Source organism: Planococcus citri, chromosome 5, assembly GCF_950023065.1.
Source record: "Planococcus citri chromosome 5, ihPlaCitr1.1, whole genome shotgun sequence".
Lineage (NCBI taxonomy): Eukaryota > Metazoa > Arthropoda > Insecta > Hemiptera > Pseudococcidae > Planococcus > Planococcus citri.
Genome location: NC_088681.1, coordinates 10,669,891 through 10,688,803, shown reverse-complemented (window position 1 = coordinate 10,688,803; position 18,913 = coordinate 10,669,891). Strand labels below are relative to the sequence as shown.

The window sequence follows — 18,913 nt, the reverse complement described above, 5'->3', positions numbered from 1 at the left end:
ACATTTTCTGCACAGCAGAAAAGAATTTCTGCTGATAAACATGCCACAAGAATATTTTGCAGTGTATTTTTATCGCGTAAAGCCGCTACGCTTCTAAATTATGTGGTGTATTTTTGCGCGTTGAAAAAACCAGCTACAAAATACTAGTGGTGGGATATTATCGATATATATCAATATTTTGAAGCCGATAATCGACTATTGGAAAATTTTTAAAAATTATGCAAAAATCCCGCAAATAAATTGTGATTGTGCGAGGTATTTTTTTGATCTTTTTGAGCATTTTCAGACTATTTTAGAGTAAAATAGTGATTATCACGGCTATTAATGGTAGCCATGGGCCACATCTGTAGAATGATGAAATGTTGACAATTACGTCATCAATGTCATCATTATTTTAAAAAGCGCCAAATAGGTAGCTAGATACTGAAAAAGCAAAAAAATAAGGAATAGAAACAGCTTAGAGATGATTCAGTTTCTCTCTTCATCAAAAATCAGCTGTTTTATGGTCTTTTTATGAACATCAAAAACATCCGATATATATCGATATCAGACCTCCGATATTTTGACGATATCTATATCCCGAAATAGCGATAATATCCCATCACTACAAAATACGCTATGCAAATATTTTGTAGCGTATTTATTCATGCATTTGCTGAAAAACGCGCGTAAATGTGGTATTTTGCACTTGTGTTTTAGCTTAGTATATAAATATTTATTGACTTCTACCAAGTTCTCTGGTGGAGTAGGTAGGAAGATTTCCACTTACAGATCCGGGGACTCGATTTCAATCCCTGCTAGTGCCAAAAATTTTTTCAAGAATATTGATCAATGGCAGATTTTTACACGTAAATAAAATACGCGCTGATTAATGGGTAGAAAAAGCATTGGTGTGAAGTGTTAAATCTCCTGCCGCATTTTTATGTCGAGTATGAGCAGATTTTCACCCAACTGGGAATGTTTCACTTCCATTCAGCAGCTTTGGTCTTGCCAGCTTATTGTACATAGATTCTTATTCAAGTTTTGGCTCCGACTTTTCTTGAAGGAATAGCTTGGTTTATCGCACCGCTTACTCTCAGGAATTTATTGATTTCAAGTTGTGTGTCGACTTCTGCTTCATATGATAGCTCACATCCGAGATATTTACAGCTTTTAACTTGTTCCACTGGCAGTCCATTTACAACAATTTTACTGCATGTTGGCTCTTTCCCCTTAAAGGCCATCACTTTTGTTTTTGGCAACAAGATTCTCATTCCATATTTATCAGCTACTTTCTGATGACGCTCAGTGGTGTAGTGGGTTGAGCCACGGCTTTGTGAACAAGAGGTCGTGGGTTCAAATCCCGCTAGAGACACAGGTGTTAACATGTAATGTGTACATTGTAGTGCATTTAACATCTATTACACGTTAAGCTCCAAGCATCAGAACAGCAGAGGCAACAGAAATGCACGCAATCTGTTACCAGTATCAAAAAGCAGGCATTCGCCTCACCCTGTTAGGGTACCACAAAAATGTGATTTCCAATGTCCTGTAAAGGACAAGAAACCACGATGACAAACTTGTTCTACTGGCTGTCCATTTACGATTTTACTGCGTATTGGCTCTTTCCCCTCAAAGGCCATCACTTTTGTTTTTGAGGACGAGATTCTCATTCCATTTCTGAAGGTTGTGCATCGCTCTCTGCAAGTCATCTTTGTTGTCCGCAAAGACCACCTGATCATCAGCAAATAGCAGGGTATTGACATGGATTTCAAAAGGGAAGATAATGCATAAATTATACGCAACAAAGCTGCTGATGGAGAAGAGACGAGAATATAACCTGGAAACCCACATGTGCTGTGTTGATCTGGAGAAAGCATACAATCGAGTACAAAGGGAGAAGTTGTTTGAAATCCTGAGGAAAATCGAAGTGAACGAACAAATAGTACGCTTAATTGAAGAAATATACATAGATAATGTTATAAGAGTAGGATCGGGAAACATGTCGGAAGCAAAGAAGATAGGAAGAGGAGTAAGACAGGGATGCCCAATGTCATGTAGTCTGTTCAACATCTACTTCGACGACATGATTAAAGAATGGCTGAAAACTAAGCCAAAAGGGCTAGACATCAATGACACCCATTTTGGCATTCCAATATTATATTATTGGCTCCTCATGGCTCTCAATTCTTCTTGCTAGCATCTTTGCAAGTATTTTGTAAGCAGCATTTAGTAGGCTATTCCACGGTAGTTTCCATGGGTCATGTCTGTCTCCTTTTTTGAAAATGGGTATTACAATTTGCAGTACGGAAGTCTTCAAGTATGGTACATAGGGTATGTTTTTGCGAAGGAAATTGATTTTGAAAAAAAAAACAAATTACAGAACAGGCCCAAGTGAGGGTGAAGGCTCTTGAACAGAATACTTTGCATCTCGAGAGGCCTTGAAACAAAGTTTTTTCTTGAGGAGTTTATTTTTTGGCTTTAAAAACTTGATTTTTAAAAGAAATTTCCATCTCGATCTTGAAAATTCAAGAAAAGAAAACAAACCCGAACGAAGCAAGGGTGAAAGCTTTTAAAAATTTGTGTTTCGAGAAGCAATAAATATGTTTTTTTTTTCGTCACATGCCCTTATTTTACCGGGTGCTGCAGAAAGCCATTGCTCGGGGCAAATTGTCCCCTTTGCCCCTCCCTCTCGACGGCACTGAATTCGAGGTGGCCGCCTCAAATTTGAACGAGACTGCGAAATTTGGAAAGAGCATAGTCTGAAACCTCGACAACCAAAATCTCAGCTGCCCAAATTAATTTTTTGATGATGGTGATTTTTTTTTTTAATTTAAAATGACCATTTTTTGCGGTTTATTGTTCGAAAAAAAATCCATGTAATATTGATTTAGCAACCATGATGAAAATTAGTCCCGAAACTGTGATTTGAATCACCATCTAAAGAATCATTATTGTAAAATGATTCGAATCAGGAATGGCACATTTTCCTTAAATCAAATCCCAGCTTTTGTACTCTCTTGCTTTTTTCTGTAATTGTTTCCGAAGGTAGGCAAGGTTGGTAAAATTTATTAAATAATTGTAAATTTACATAATCAAGATTTAGATTGAACATTAAATCAAAAAACGATATTCTTATCGAGTGGAAAAACATAAAAAATAGAGCTCTGTTGAAAAATCTTGTTTTTATATCGATGTGTCCAAGAAGTCTTACAAGTAGGTTTTTTTTCGTAAAAATTTCCAGAAAGTCTTGCTTTTTTGTGGCAAAAAATCTGATTTTTTTAGTTAGAATTGCAATAGAAAAAATGTCAGTTTTTTTCAAATCCAAGTTGACAAAAAATCGTACCTACTTTTTTGCCAATATTGCGATAAATGCAATTTTAAAAAAAAATTTTAAAACCCCTATTTTTTGTAAAAATTATCGAAAAAATTGAGTCATTTTTCCAAAATTTCAAAAAAGTCTATTTTTTTCTTGTCAATGTCGTAATTTGCTGATCAAGAGCTGAGGATTACTCAATTGTAAGACTAATAGCATTATACATATTACGAGTACTATTTCTGGTTCCTGGCATCTTGTTATTTGAATTCAATATCGAAACGTTCTTCTTTACGGTTTTCAGTAGTACCGTACACTTTTACGTAAATCTGTAAACAAAGCGTCATTATCCTCTATAAATCCAGATGAACCTCCTATACGTATGTATAACATAATAGTATAACGCTACATATATTTTTACAAAAGAATTTGTACGTATCTCGTGTACATGTATAGGTAGGTAGTCTGTATACCACGTTTCTATCGTAATCGCAGATTTTATTACTGCGTATTGATGTTAATAGGTCTGGAAATAATCACGAGAGTGTCTATACTTATTTGTGAAACATTCATAAATACTGGCCAAAAAAAAAAAACGAAGGTTCTCAAATATGCGTGTATTACTCATAAATACCGCGCGTACTCGTGTACATCTTGTAATGTTTAATTACCTGATATTTTTTCGTTGAAAAAATAAAATAAAGTGCGTATGTGGGTATGTGTATAAAGGTGTTGGATGCTTCAGTAGATAGGTCTAGGTACAATATACAAATGTATTCATATTTGGAAACCGTAACGCCTGTAATAATCGATAATAAAAAAAGTGAATTTTAATTAACGTGCGTACAACGATCAATCTTTCTATCGTTCTGATTCTGATTAAATTTAAAATGAATTTAAAAAAAAGAGTTTTCATGAATATTAAAATAATCAGCTGACTGTTTGAGTATGCTATTGCTATAGATAGAGACTTTGCTGCGTATACTTATTCGTATATGTGAGTCTAAGTGTGTAATGTGTATGCATAAATGATGTGGTAAGCACGCAAATTCCATATCGTATTACGCAATAATTACATTTACTCGTCGAAAATAGAACAATAACGCCGGAGAATAGATTTTTAAATGCAGTATAAAATACCTACATGTATTAATAGGTATACCGGTGTTTCCTGAGCAATCGTTTGGAATAACGCATAAATAATACTATTATCTTTTGATTATGTCGAACTAATAAATGTATCGAAAAATCGTTCATCTTAATAATTATAGATTGTAAATTGGTAATTACCATTATTACTTCCATGTATGATAATAATTAACGTTGTTGTTTTATTTTTATTGCAGGTTGCACTTTGCTGCGTTGTATTCTTCCTTCAATATGTCTCGTGTCAATTTGAATTCCCTAGTTTGTTCAGCGAATTTCCCGAAGACACTTTGAGGCCTGCCAGAGATCCTAGACAAGATAGAGGTGAGTACTGAAAGATAAATTTTCAATAATTCGTCAAGTCGGATGATTTTTTTTTAAATCTTGAGGTGTGGTGAGGGGAGAAGAAAAGGGGGAAGAGGAAGGTCAAAAAACGAATTGAAAATTTCAAATAAACTTCTCCGAAAACTCCACAATGCATAGTTCACGTGATTTTTTTGAATTTTGCATAATAAAGGAGCTTATTGTGTGATCCAGATGGCTCGTATCGAGAAATCAAGTCAAAATTTGAAATTAGCACCTTAGAACACCAAATAATCCACAGGTCACACGACTTTTTGAATTTTTTTTTGAAATTTTGGATTTTATTGTTGGGCTTAGGGGGGCTAGTATTGAAAAAGTGAACTGAAATTCGAAATCAGCGCTATCGAAAACGTAACAATCGATACGTCACACGATTTTCAATTTTTTTTTCGGGATTTGATCAAAATAGAGGGGGGGGGTTACCCTTCTGGAACGAAGCATTTTCAAAATTTCATGTACATAAAATGAGCACATGGGTACCTACGTATTTGACTTCGATGACATTTTTTGAGTGGTCACTCTCTGGTTTGGTGTAACTCATATACTGAAGAATTGAGCTACGAAATTCTCCAAGAAAAACTTTCAAATGATGTCTTCTCAATGTTTTCAAAGGGGCGCTCTCTCCCTAAATTTTGACCGTGTGTGGAAAAAAAATCGAAAAATCATGTGACATATCGTTTGTTACGTTTTCGATAACGCTGATTACGAATTTCAACTTCATTTTCTCATACGAGCTTCCTAGATTTCACAATGATCTCCCCCTCCCATTTTGAAAAATTGAAAAAAATGATGTAATTTGTTGATATTTTTGCAACTTTTTAGAGAAGAATTGATTTGAAATTTGTATCTCATTTTTTTTTTAAACAAGGTCCTTGGATTGGAGCTGTACTAAAATATTGAGAGTTTGAGACCCTCCATCTCAACCGCTCCCTGGGGGGGGGGGGTTTGAAAGTGAAATGATGGTGATCCTTTCATCTATCCAATGAGATGAGCTCGTGGAAAAATTTTGAGAAAAATCGGGAAACGTAAAGCTTGAAATGATTTGTAAATTGTAGTAGGTATGAAATTACCTTACCTGTGTTGAAATAAATCTCAGTAGTTTTATGTAATGTTGCAACAAGTTGTTGGCACTATCAGAACTAAACAAGGTTTTAAATGACCCACAAAATCTTTGAAATCCTGGAAAAAGGACCAAAAATGCAACAAATTGCAAAATTCAATTATCGAAATCTGGGTTGAAAAAATTCCAAAGAATATGAAAATCTCTGTAATTTTATGACAGTGTTGCAAAAATTGCTAGAATTATTGGAGAGCTTGTTGAGATGATTTTCAATATCCTGTAAAAATTGTCAATGATGCAAAATTGCCTGATAAAACATCTCAAAATCTGATGAAAAAATTAGAAATAAATGGTAAAAATCATCAAGATTTTACGAAAATTGTGTAAAAAAAGTGGATGGTTCTATTCTATGAAATTTCGCAGAAATGATTCAAAAAATTGGAAAAGTGATGACCAATTACAATAAAATGGAATAAAATCGGTTGAAGTTTCGCTTTGATACGTTGCTTGGAATATTTCGGGGTGAGGGGGGAGGGAAGAGGTTTGCAAAATCTGTAGTCAAAATAATATCACAAATAAATTACGAAACATTTTCATAAAAAATGGTCAAGTTTTTTTTTACATTTTTTGACGATTTTAACCCTGTTTACAAAAATTTTTCCATTTTTTAGGAATAGTTGAGTTTTTTCTCAGAATTTTACTGTTTTCTGGTGACTTAATTTTTTTTGCAGTTCTACGAGTATAAAATTTTCTGCAAATTTCTGCCCTTTTTACGAAGTTTTTTCAATTTTTATAAAATTTCATTGTGCTTATTGCTATTTTTTGGGTTTATTCTGTTTTTAAAAATTTAATTCCATTTTTGAGAATTTTTACACCGTCCTGTTTCGTTTTCTACGAGTACTCGAGCTTGAATATTTTGATAATTTCAGCTCTTTTTTACGAAATTTTTTTCAGTTTTTATGAATATTGTTCGACTGTTTTTATCAAAACTGATTTTTTACGGTTATTTTTACCATTTTTTAAAATTATTGTTATTGTTGGTTTAATAAATTTTATCATATTTTTGAGAATTTTTATTACAGTTTTGTAAAATTTTCAAATACTCGATATGCATTTTTTGAAAACGTTAACTTTTTACGAAAGGTTTTAAAATTTTTATTTTTGTAGTTGAACTTTTTTGGCAAAATTTGACGGTTTTTATGGTAATTTTTCACTATTTTCTTAATTTTTTATGGTATTTTAATTAATTTTTTCGCATTTTTGAGAATTTTCATCGTAGCATTGCGTTTTAACAATTCAAATTTTGCCAAATTTTTATTAATTTTCAAAGGTTTTACTTGTTTTTTTTTTTTTTTTTTTTGCAAATTCCAACTTTTTTACCTAATTTTTTCCAATTTTTATGAATATTTCGATTGTTTTTTTTTTGTTTTTTTTTCAAATCTTTGACTGTTTTTGCGATGATTTTTGCTTTTTTTAGAATTTTTTCGTGTTTTACAAAATTTTGCCTAATTTTTGAGAATTTTCATCACCTTTTTTTTTTTTTTTGAAATTTTCAAGTACTCGACTTTGGATTTTTCGAAAATTTCAACTTTTTATTTTGACGAAATTTTTTCGATTTTTATGAATATTTTTCAACTGGCTTTTATAAAATTTGGTAGTTTTTATGATGATTTCTATAATTGAAGGGCTCAGTTCCTAGTCGGCCTAAGTCCATTTTCATCATTTTTGAGTTAGCAGCGCCATCTGGTGGTACAGGTCGGTTAACACCTTTACCACCTTGTCCCAACACCTGGCGTTACTTTTTTCGCTCAGGAGTGCTGTTTTGCCGGCTCGAAAAAAAAACCGATTATTTTTTTCATTTTTTTCCTTCAGAATAGACGAAATTTGAAGGTGCTTTGAATGAAATTTTTTCAGAAATGTATTAAATTAATGATTCGTGAATTTTTTTTGAAAAAAACGCATTTTTTCAGCTCTTTTTCGAGATTTTTAACGTCAGATAATTCCAAAGTGGCCTAAGTCCACTTTTTCTGACTCTTTGACGTGCTCTGTAGCTGAAAATACGCAAAATTAAAAAAATACCAATACGGTACTTTAAAGCAGAAAGATCAAGCTTCACAACCATATAATCACATCATTTATTATTGAAGCGGAAGGGCGAGAAAAACAGTTATTTGCATTTTTCTCGAAATGGAAAAAATGGACTTATTAGGCCGACTTGGAACTGAGCCCTTCAATTTTTTCGACTTTTTCCACGACTTATATCAGGGTTGTTGAGAACCAATGCAGGCTCGGGGCAATTATACTTTGGCTCAATTTCTTTGAGAGGGTGATAGGGGGGGGGGGGAGTTGATTGAAAATTGACCGGTTGATAAATAGAGGAAAAAATATGCATTTCATACTTATCTACTTGAGTACTGTGTCTTTTTGCGATTAGATTCGACTAAGTATAAAAATCTCGTACGATGCGAGTTGCGCACCACGAAGAACGTCGCTATCGTCGAAGTAATTCGCGATAAAGATGATGTAAAATAGAGAAAAAATCAATTTGCATGATAATAACGTTTTCTGTTTTTTTTTTCCATCTGTATTCTTCAGGTCCGGTACAATTTCCATCAGCGCCAATTGGACCAGAAACGAGCGGAGTTCGAGTAGGAGCATCTGGATTTGGATTTGTTCCACCTGGTGGACGCGGAAGAGGTTAGTTTTGATTCGAGAGTATTCTTCTGTAGTCTGTACCATAGTCTATATCGTCTGTCTGTTTACCTATCTCGATTCTCGAGTACCTACGCATATTGCAGATCGTCGCTATCTGCTTCGTATTTTCCATAAATAGACGAGTAATTTTATCTATTGTATGGTTGAAATTTCCATTTGATTAAGTTTCGATTCGATATTTGCTCGTACGAGTGTATGAAAATATCTGGTTTGGTTTTTCCATACCTACCTAACCTATAGGTACTTAAAAAGTTATAGTACGTGCAGTTTGATTGTTCCAGCTATAGGTATAGATACATTAGTATCTGTTTGTGAGTCGATTATAGGCACATAGTACGAGTATAGGTAAATGTGTACATATTATCGATATCGATTGTAATTAGACGAGTCGTGGTTCGTTGGATTGGCCAATAACGTACATAGGTAAATGTTGCGGTTTGACAATGGCGATTTTACGAACACTAATACCTCGTATGTGTGTACTATCGTATACTCGTATTTCATAAGTGTTTTTTTTTATTTTATTAGATATGTATTATTGCTGTTCGACATTTGTATAAATGTAGGTACTCGTACGAGGTTTTTTTTCTCTCTATTTTATTTTTAAATGTCGAACTAGAATAAAAGTGTTTGATGGAGGTGGCGAGGGCGGCTGCCCACATACGTATATGGATATGCGCTCATTGCTCATTCGCGAGATCTAAAACATTACACCGGTTACTTTACGACGTGATCAATTCGTCGTGCTTGTGATCTGATGGACTGCGTATGTCTCTGTGTACGACTGTACGACGTACGTGTTTGAAACACCGCCACCATTGCCATCGTCATCGTCGCCTGCATCTGGCTTGTTCGAGATTTATAATTTACACGTGTCTGAATCAGTGAGAATGATTAGAGAGAGAGGCCAGTTGTCAGAATATTGTGCGTTGAGAAACCGTTTAAGTGATTTTTTTTTTCGTGGCAAGGACGAGCTTCGGTGGGGAAATTTGGTAGGAATTTGTGTCTTAGAGGTGGATTATTCGTTGTATGGAAAAATTATTCGAATTTGGACTTTGGTTCGTTCTGTGTTGAAGCTAACGTGACATGAAGGAATTTAATGAGTTAATTTTACGAAAAAGGACCAAAAAACTTCGACTTGAACACGTCTTCATCCCGCTATAAATTAATGAAGAATTATCAAAATAGTGTTCGAAAGGATAAAGAAGTACAGAAACTGAAAGGAAAGAAGGATGTGGTAATTTGAAGAACAATACCGGCTAATTTTACGTACCTAGAATCTGTGCTCTTTCTGACATCAACGACGGCTCTGGCGATGGCGCGTTGCATTCGCTAATTGGATCGGAATGTTTTTAACGGATAAATTACTCCGGTAAGTACTTCTACTTACTAGAAGTACCTGCCGCCGCTTGTGGTAATTACATGAAACGGAATTCGTGTGTAAATACAATTTCAAGTGCACGTTCGGCCTTGCCTCAAGGTATTCATATCAATGGATTTACGATTGAAGCGATTAGGTGAGCGAGGTATGCGGTTTAGTGTTCTGTTTTAACGGGGTTCGAGTATGCAATTTTATTAACGTGGTGAGAAGCCGGATTCGAAAGCTATTTCGGGCGGAAACGTAGGCAACTTTATTGACTTTATTTGACGATGACGTGGTGGTGGGTGGTCGAGGTGGATTGAATATTGATTTTTATCCTACTAGTAGAATAAAACACTACTTTATTCACTCTCGCTAGTCGCTCGAGTGATCAAATGCGCGTTTTCTTTCCACGTTTGGATAAAATATGTTATTCAACTAGTGAAATAAAGTGATTTTCGACGATTTTTAATTACTTCCCTCGCTCTGCTCGGGAAATAAACCTCAAAAATCGTCAAAAATCACTTTATTTTACTAGTAGGATAAAATACCATTTTTTCTGGTTTGAAATTTGATGATGGTTTTTTTTTCTGAATTTTGGGTTCGTTAAATGGAAATATTGGAACACTGGATCGAATAATTTGGATTCTTTTGGCTTCTCGTTTATTTAATATCGTGACCAGGTCATTCTGTTTACTTTTTTATTTTTTTGTAGAAATTTAAAATACTTGCCAATATTATTCGAGTTGAAGGAATTTTCGATTTTTTTGTCTGTTCTGTTAAATTATTATTTATTGTTTAGAAAGATATCGAATTCGGCGCATTGAAAAATATTATTTCGTAAAAATCTTCAGATTTACATTAAAACAGTAATGGATCGAGGAAAAAAAGAAATTTTCTTCAAACAAACGAGAATGCATCCTCCTCCACCCCTCCCCCCTTGACTCATTACCGAATTGTCAGTAGTTTTAAATTTACGTTTAATTTGTGTTTCTTTCCAAATCGTGACTTCCTTTGGGGAGGTCAAGGTTAGCAAATTGCATTTCGAAACGAACGGAATTTATTTTGGAATTTCAGATTTTTTTTTTAGTTAATGACAAGCTAAATGAATTACGTTGATTTTATTAAAATTATTCTGATTTTTTTTTTAAAAGAATAAAATGAAATTTTTATTTTTTGAAACTTCAATTTAGAGAAGCCTTCTGTACTAAAGGCCTTCCTTCAGCCAAAATTGTTTAAATCTCGGATTTTTGCTAATGACAGCAGTAAGCTCAGTCTTTTGTAAAAATTGTCGAAAATTTTTTTTTCATGCTGAAAAATGCCTAAAAAATGTCGCTTTTTGCCATTAATTGTAAAATTTTCTCATTTTTTGCTAAAAATGAATGATCATAAATTTGTGTTTTTTATGTACATAAAAAATGCATAAAGGTTCAATTTGTTCAACAAAAATTTTGAAAACGACTCATTTTTCTTGTTAATCGTTGCCTTGAAAGACCTACTTTTTATGAAGCTATTGAATATTTGTATGTACTTTTACAACGAAAATTTTCAAGAAGCCTCACTATTTTGCTAAAAATGGCCAAATGGGTCTTTCAAGAATTTCTTTAAATTTTCGCTCTTTTGCAAAAAATTTTCTAAAAGTTTTACTTTTTTCTAGAAATTAGCCAACAGTCTCATTCTGCTGCCCAAATTATCCAAACACCCTGACTTGTTAAAATTGTCAAAATTTTGCTTTTTGCCAATAATTGCTAAAAATTCTCACCTTTTTTTGCCGAAAAGTGTCTAAAAAATCGTGTTCCTCTCTCCTAAAAAAAAAAAAATGCAGAAATGTCTCACTTCTTACACAAAAAGTCCATAAAGTTTCATTTTTTTTAAATATGTAGGTAGGTAGGCATTAAAATTCATTTTATTGTTTGCAGTTGACAGCTTTCGCTGTATTTATGATGTCGAATGCCAAAATTAGATAAAATCTGCTTTTTGCTAAATTTTTCATGTCATTTTTTTTGCCAAAAATTACTGTTTATTTTTACCTTTTTTTTTTTTTTTTTACTTAACCAATAAGCCGCAATGTCGCAATATTTTGGTAAAAATTGCCAAAAAGTCCAATTTTGCCCTTTCGCATCAAATTCTCAAAAAGTCATACCTTTTTTTTTGAAAAAAAAATCAGTCAAAAGTAACGTTTTTTGTCTAAAAATTGCCAAAAAAAACTGCTTTTTATTAATATTATCGAAATCTTGTTTATTATCAAAAATTCACACTTTTCCCCAAAAAGTTTTGTTTGTTTTTTTCTGAAAAAATTATCGAAGTCGCACTTTTTTCCAGAAGTTTTCCAAGTTTTGTTATTTTACTCAGAATTGGAAGAAGTCCTGTGTCTCGCTAAAATTTCCAGTCTCGCTTTTTACTGAAAATACTTATTAGGTGGTCGAAAATTTTCACTCGTTTTTTTTACAAAAAAGTATGTATCTGCGAAATGATCTTATTTTTGGATAAAAATTGCGACGAAGTCACACTTTCATATTAATAATTTCCTTAAAGTCTTGCTTATTGCTAAAATTGTTAGAAATATCGAGCTAGGTTTTTTTTGTGTGTTTTTTTTCTGTATTACAATGTTTTGCTGGCGTTTTGTAACTTTTTTGGTTACTTTTTCCAACTTTTTGGATTACTGAAGTTACTTTTTTGTTTGGAAAAAAGTGAATACGAGCCCTGCATGTCTTGAAACAGGGTGCCTAGTCTCTGATAAATCAAAAAACCTGGAAAAGTCAGGAAATTTCATAATTTCTACTCAAAGTCTGGAATTTTGAAAAAATGCACTAATGAAGCATATCTCGAAGTTTTAGGAAGAGTTTCTTGCAGGTTAAAATTTAAAAAAAAAATTATTACTTAATCAACGTTCAGCTGTTTTTTATTTCCGAAGAAGTGTCCAGTTTGAAGAGAAACGTTTGGAAAAATCCCTCCCCCCCCCCTCCTGGTAACTTCTTTAGAAAATTGGAAAAAATAGTGTGGAAAATCAGGGTGTCTAACAGGTACTGCAGGTACTGCAAGTACTGTAAAAGTACTGCATTGAAATCCTCGGTACTGCAAGTACTGCAAAGTACTGCATTTTGCCTGAAAAGTACTGTATTTTTTCTCAGAATCATTAATTTAAAATTTTTTAAAAACCTCAAAATGAATTAATTGGTGAAAATTAGAAAAAAAAGTTCATTTCGAAAAGTCAGGTAAAGTGATCGTCTAATGACTCTAGAGATCTGGGTTATTTCACATGCTGAATACGAATTTTGAAGGCGATGTATCAAATTTTCAAACTAAAAAACGAGTGTTCTTATTTTTTTGAGCCAGAAATACTTCGATCTTCACAAACTGCAGCTTTTTAGCCACTAATTCCCGCTTGGATTTGAATCTCATTGCATCAGAGGGATGCAGAAACTCGAAGGCGTTTCGAGGGGGGGGGGGTGTAAGCTGGATAAAAAAAAGGTAATGCAAAAGGTACTGTAAAAGTACTGCATTTCTTCGGAAAAATTTTGTTAGACACCCTGAAAATTGGTCCGGAAAAACCTGAAAAAGTCAGGGAAAATGACTTGCCAAAAAGGACTTATGGACACCCTGTAAAAAGACCATAACTAAAATTTCAGGCCGTAAAGTTTATTTTTGAATTTTTGGCGTCGAATTTTTGAAAATTAGTAAAATCTAAAAGTGATTTAATGTCAATTGTTTTTTCTTTTTTCAATTCAATTCCGAAAAATTAACAACAATAATTAATAGTTTTGGGCAATAGCAACTTTTTAAATTTTCTCCAAAAATTTCAAATCGCGCTGGAAGACGTAAAAATTAATTTGAGGACCTATAAAATTGATCAGGGCTTATTGAGCTGGAGCACCCTCTGAAACCGTTTTCGTATCATTCCTTCTTTGAAAAATTGATTTTTTTCACTTTTTCTGGAATTGGAAAACTGGTCAAAAATTTACTTTTGAACTCACTCACATTCCTGGAATTTGGCAGTAACCACCTGAAACTGTCCAGAGACTGTCCAATAAGCACCTCTTTTTTTGGCCCTTTCAGAGTGAAATGAAATTTTTGGAAAAAAATTGAAAAATCACCGGAGACTTTAGATCCAGAATGGTCCAAAACTACTGGTTTTCGATGTCTGAAAGTTAAAATGAAAAAATCATCCACATTGGTTCGCTTTGTTCAAAAAATTCCAATTTCATAAAAAATGTTGAAAATCGCACTAGAAATAGATTTTTCTAAATTTTTATGAGGTTAATTTTCAAAAATTTGCCAAAAATCCGAAAATGAACTCGAGCAGCTGAAATTTGGATTACTAGGGTTTTAGGGCCTGCTCTTTCAATCTAGCTTGGTTTAGTTCAAATCGGAGAGAGTCAGTTCAAATCATTCCCTTGTACTCGTTCGATGTGCTTTCTCAACATTTTAGTCGCTCTTGGCTCAAAATTTTTCTCCACTTGCATTGCAAAATTTTATAATTACTGGAATAATTTACACGCATATACGTACGAAGGTTTGTAAAACCGACGTTATAATAAATAGTCTAGTTTCGCAGCTGCAACAGCAGCCACGACTTGGCGGTGGCGTTTCTTCATAATATTCTCATTCGCTGTAGTGTATATAGTGCGACTTTGAAAGCCATTATAATACGCGAACATATGAAATATTAGCACGTTCCACGATCAAGAAACACAAGATCACACCTTTAAAAACGTTTCGTTTTTTCCATTTTTTTTTTCTTCATTAATTACCATATCTCAAACTGCACATACCACACCATATCGTATAAAGTACATATAGGAGAAGCCTACGAGTCTGTGTAGTACATAAACATATTTAGACATCTCGTCTGACAAATTTTTCTCCTTCTATTCATCTTGTAAACAACGTCGATATTACGTAAGAGACGATTGCGAACGGATACTGCGATCTAGATCGCTTTACCAAGGCCACCGTTTGCCAAAAAATTCGCATTAATGCGCAGCATCGCGTCTATCTCCCTTACACAATTGTTCGATATTATTTTACGTATTCGAGACGCCTTCGGCCTAAATGCTAAATTATTAAGACGTATCGCGGAGTTGTTTTTCGCATTATATCCTGAGTATGAAAAGGCGATCGAGCTTTTGACGGACGCTATCGAATAATTAAATATCCTGCGTACGATATTTCGAAGGCTTTGCTTTGACGTTATGTTTTCTGTCAGTATCTATAGGGAGGTAGGTTGGTAAATTAGCAGGATTGAGTACATGGGACCGATATAGTGGTTAAATTGTGTTACGTTGGGAAATTTAACTAATACGTGTACTACAAAAGGATAGTACTTTGATAGCGACGACCATGGTCATAATATAACTTTAGAAGCTAGAAGAAGAAGAAGAAGAAGGAGGAGAAGAAGGGTGTGCAAAGTACAAGAAAAGTGGCGTTGAAGCGGAAACAAGATTCTCTCAACCGAGTCCATTATAAATTTTGGTCGAAGGTTTGATTTTCGCTCTCGTGTTGTTCAAGCTGCCGGCGCAGCTCAGCAGTGTCCCTTTTCACAGCACAAATCTATCGTCTACGTAATTCTGTTTCCTTCTGCACCCCCTCCTGCTACGATATGTAAGTTAAACATCTCCTTTGATGATATTTCACTCCTCTCTGTCTTTTCTTTTGAGCGGTGGCTAGTTAGTTACACACACACACACACACATACATACACTGCAGGATATGGCAATTCTCTTCGCACAACTTTTAGGTCTGTACCTAAAACTGCACGTCTTTTATGTCGAATATACTCGACTATCTTTGCCTGAAAACGGTCGCGTATTTATAGTTATGAATGGGCTAACAAGTAAGTAATGTAGTGTGAAGCTGAAATAAAGATGGGTAAAGTGGCGCAGAGTGGTTCGAATACGTACTTTGGCTGGATGCTTGTTTCTTTTGTGATGCAAAGTGACGCTTAATAGAGAGAGAGCTTACTGAATGGCCGTATTACCATTTCTAATGCTGCAACTTCTGCCTATAGACGTTAATTGCGACGATGTGAAATTCCAAAGGCCAAATGAATCGGAAGATTGTATTCCGTCGAGCTTTTACGGTGAGGTAGATTTTCGCCCAGTTTTGGAGGGGGGGATGAGATATCATCAGATGTGAAGTTGGAAGTTGCGGCGAGTTTGAAATTCGTTAAAAGTTTGTTGGAGATTTATTTTAATTTTCGGGTGTTCTTTGAAAAGCCTCGTTGACTGGGAATTGTATTGTAAGAGGGGGAGGAGAGAACGTTATTTCTGGGAGGATCAGTTGATGAAATTTTTAGAAAAAAATTGTAGAGAATTGCGAGAAATAGGCAAGGTGAAATTTTGAACGTTTTTAGTCAATATTGAACATTATTTCTTTCTCTCAAAGAACCAAAAATGTGAGATTTTTTCAATTTCAAGAAAAAATGTTGTATAATTTTAGTATTTTTACCTCAAAAATTATTTCTTTCAAGTTTACATTTTCACTTGTATCTCGTTTGAGAGGAGGAGTAGAGGGGGAGGGAGGTTAATGAGAAATGCCACCATTTTTCCTCCCTTTTTGAAGTGGAGATTTTCAATCCAGTTCTGTCAAAGTAAAAACTTTTTCATTCGTGTGCATTTTTTGCAACCAGTTCAGTGGTTCTTAACCAAAATTACTACATATAAATTTTGGAAAACTGGAAAAATTGACATGGTTTAGTGGTTCTGAACAATTCGCCAGTAATTATTATTGAAGAATTTTCTGTTTTTAACTGGTCTAGGGATTCTCAAAATTGTCAGGTAGGTTTTTGTGAAAGAATTTTCAATTTGAAACTGGTTGAAGTGTTGCCAACAATTCACCAGCAGTCATTTTTTAAAGGGGGGGGGGGTTCTATTTGAAACTGGTTCATAGTTCATGGGTTCCCAACAATTTGCCAGTCAGTTTTGAGAGAATTTACTATTTGAAACTGGTTCAAGAATTCTCAACGATTTATTATTTGTCAGGCTTTTGAAGAAGATTTTCTATTTCGAAACTGGTTCAGGGATTTTCAACAATTGACCAATCATTTTTGAAAAGATTCCCTATTTGAAACTGATTCAAGGGTTCTGAATTATCAATACATCAATAGGGTTTTTTTAAGAGATTTGTTTTCGAAACTGGTTCAGGGATTCCCAACAATTGACCTATAATTTTTGAATACATTTTCTATTTGAAACTGGTTCAAGGGTTCCTAACATTTTCCTGTCATTTTTGAAAGAATTTACCACTTGAAACTACATAGTTCAAGGGTTCTCTGAAATTCACGAGTTTTTTTAAAAAAGAATTTTTCAATCAAAACCGGTTTAGTTATGGGTTCTCTCAATAATTCGCCACCACTTTTTGAACTAATTTACTATTTGAAACTGGTTTATTACTTTGCCTGATTGTTTTTCAAGAATTTTCTATTCGAAACTGGATTATGGGTTCTCAAAAAATTTTCAGCCACGTTAAAAAGAATTAGCTATTTGAAACTGGTTTAGGGGTTCCCAACAATTTGCCCGCCATTTTGCTAAAAATTGTCTACTTGAAACTGGTTTAATGGCTCTCAATAGTTTACCAGGATTTTTTGAAAGAATTTGCCATTTGAAACTGGTTCATGGGGTCTCAACAATGTCATCTATTGTTGAAAGAATTTTCTATGTGAAACTGGTTCTGTTCAGAGGTTCCCAACAATTTGTCAGCTATTTCAAAAAGTATTTTCTGCCTGAAACTGGTTTTATGACTCTACTGGTTCATGGGTTCCCTACAATTTGTCTGTCATTTTAGAAAAAATTAGTCATTTGAAGCTGGTTCAGGGGTTCCCAACAATTCGCCCACCATTTTGGTAAAAATTGTCTACTTGAAACTGGTTCAATGGTTCGCAATAGTGCACCAGGCTTTTTTGAAAGAATTTGCCATTTGAAACTAGTTCATGGGTTCTCAACAATGTCATCTGTTGTTGAAAGAATTTTCTTCGTGAAACTGGTTCAGTCCAACAATTTGTCAACCATTTCAAAAAGTATTTTCTACCTGAAGCTGGTTCCATGACTCTATCAGTTTATGGCCTTTATGGGTTCCCAACAATTTGCCAGTCATTTTTGAAAAAATAATTTGAAACTGGTTTAGAGGTACCCAACAGTTTTCCCGCCGTTTTGGTGAAAATTGTCTACTTGAAACTGGTTCAATGGCTCTCAATAGTTTACCAGGATTTTTTGAAAGAATTTTCCATTTGAAACTGGTTCATGGGTTCTCAACAATGTCATCTATTGTTGAAAGAATTTTCTATGTGAAACTGGTTCAGTTCAGAAGTTCCCAACAATTTATCAGCAATTTCAAAAAGTATTTTCTGCCTGAAACTGGTTTGATGACTCTACTGGTTCATGGGTTCCCAACAATTTGTCTGTCATTTTAGAAATAATTAGTCATTTGAAACTGGTTCAGGGGTTCCCAACAATTCGCCCGCCATTTTGGTAAAAATTGTCTACTTGAAACTGGTTCAATGGTTCGCAATAGTGTACCAGACTTTTTTGAAAGAATTTGCCATTTGAAACTGGTTCATGGGTTCTCAACAATGCCATCTATTGTTGAAAGAATTTTCTATGTGAAACTGGTTCAGTTCAGAGGTTCCCAACAATTTGTCAGCAATTTCAAAAAGTATTTTCTGCCTCAAACTGGTTTGATGACTACCGGTTCATGGGTTCCCAACAATTCGCCAGTCATTTTTGGAAAAATTAGTCATTTGAAACTGGTTTTGGGGTACCAAACAGTTTTCCTGCCATTTTGGTAAAGATTGTTCACTTGAAACTGGTTCAATGGTTCTCAATAGTTAAACAGGCTTTTTTGAAAAAAATTACTAAGTAATTAAAACTGGTTCATGAGCTCCCAACCATGTTAACCATTTTTGTAAGAAGTCTTTATGTGAAACTGGTTCAGCTCTCAGGGGTTCCCAACAATTTGCCGATGATTTAAAAAATATATT

General features: G+C 34.1%; 1 protein-coding gene across 1 annotated transcript in view; it reads left to right on the top strand.

Annotated features, from left to right (window-relative positions):
- LOC135846245 (uncharacterized) overlaps nt 1–18,913 on the top strand; it is a 94,613-nt gene that overhangs the window by 31,096 nt on the left and 44,604 nt on the right. The window contains exons 2-3 of the mRNA XM_065365229.1: nt 4,642–4,765; nt 8,460–8,561. Of these exons, the coding sequence (XP_065221301.1) occupies nt 4,642–4,765; nt 8,460–8,561 (226 nt within the window). The remainder of the gene's footprint in view (nt 1–4,641; nt 4,766–8,459; nt 8,562–18,913) is intronic.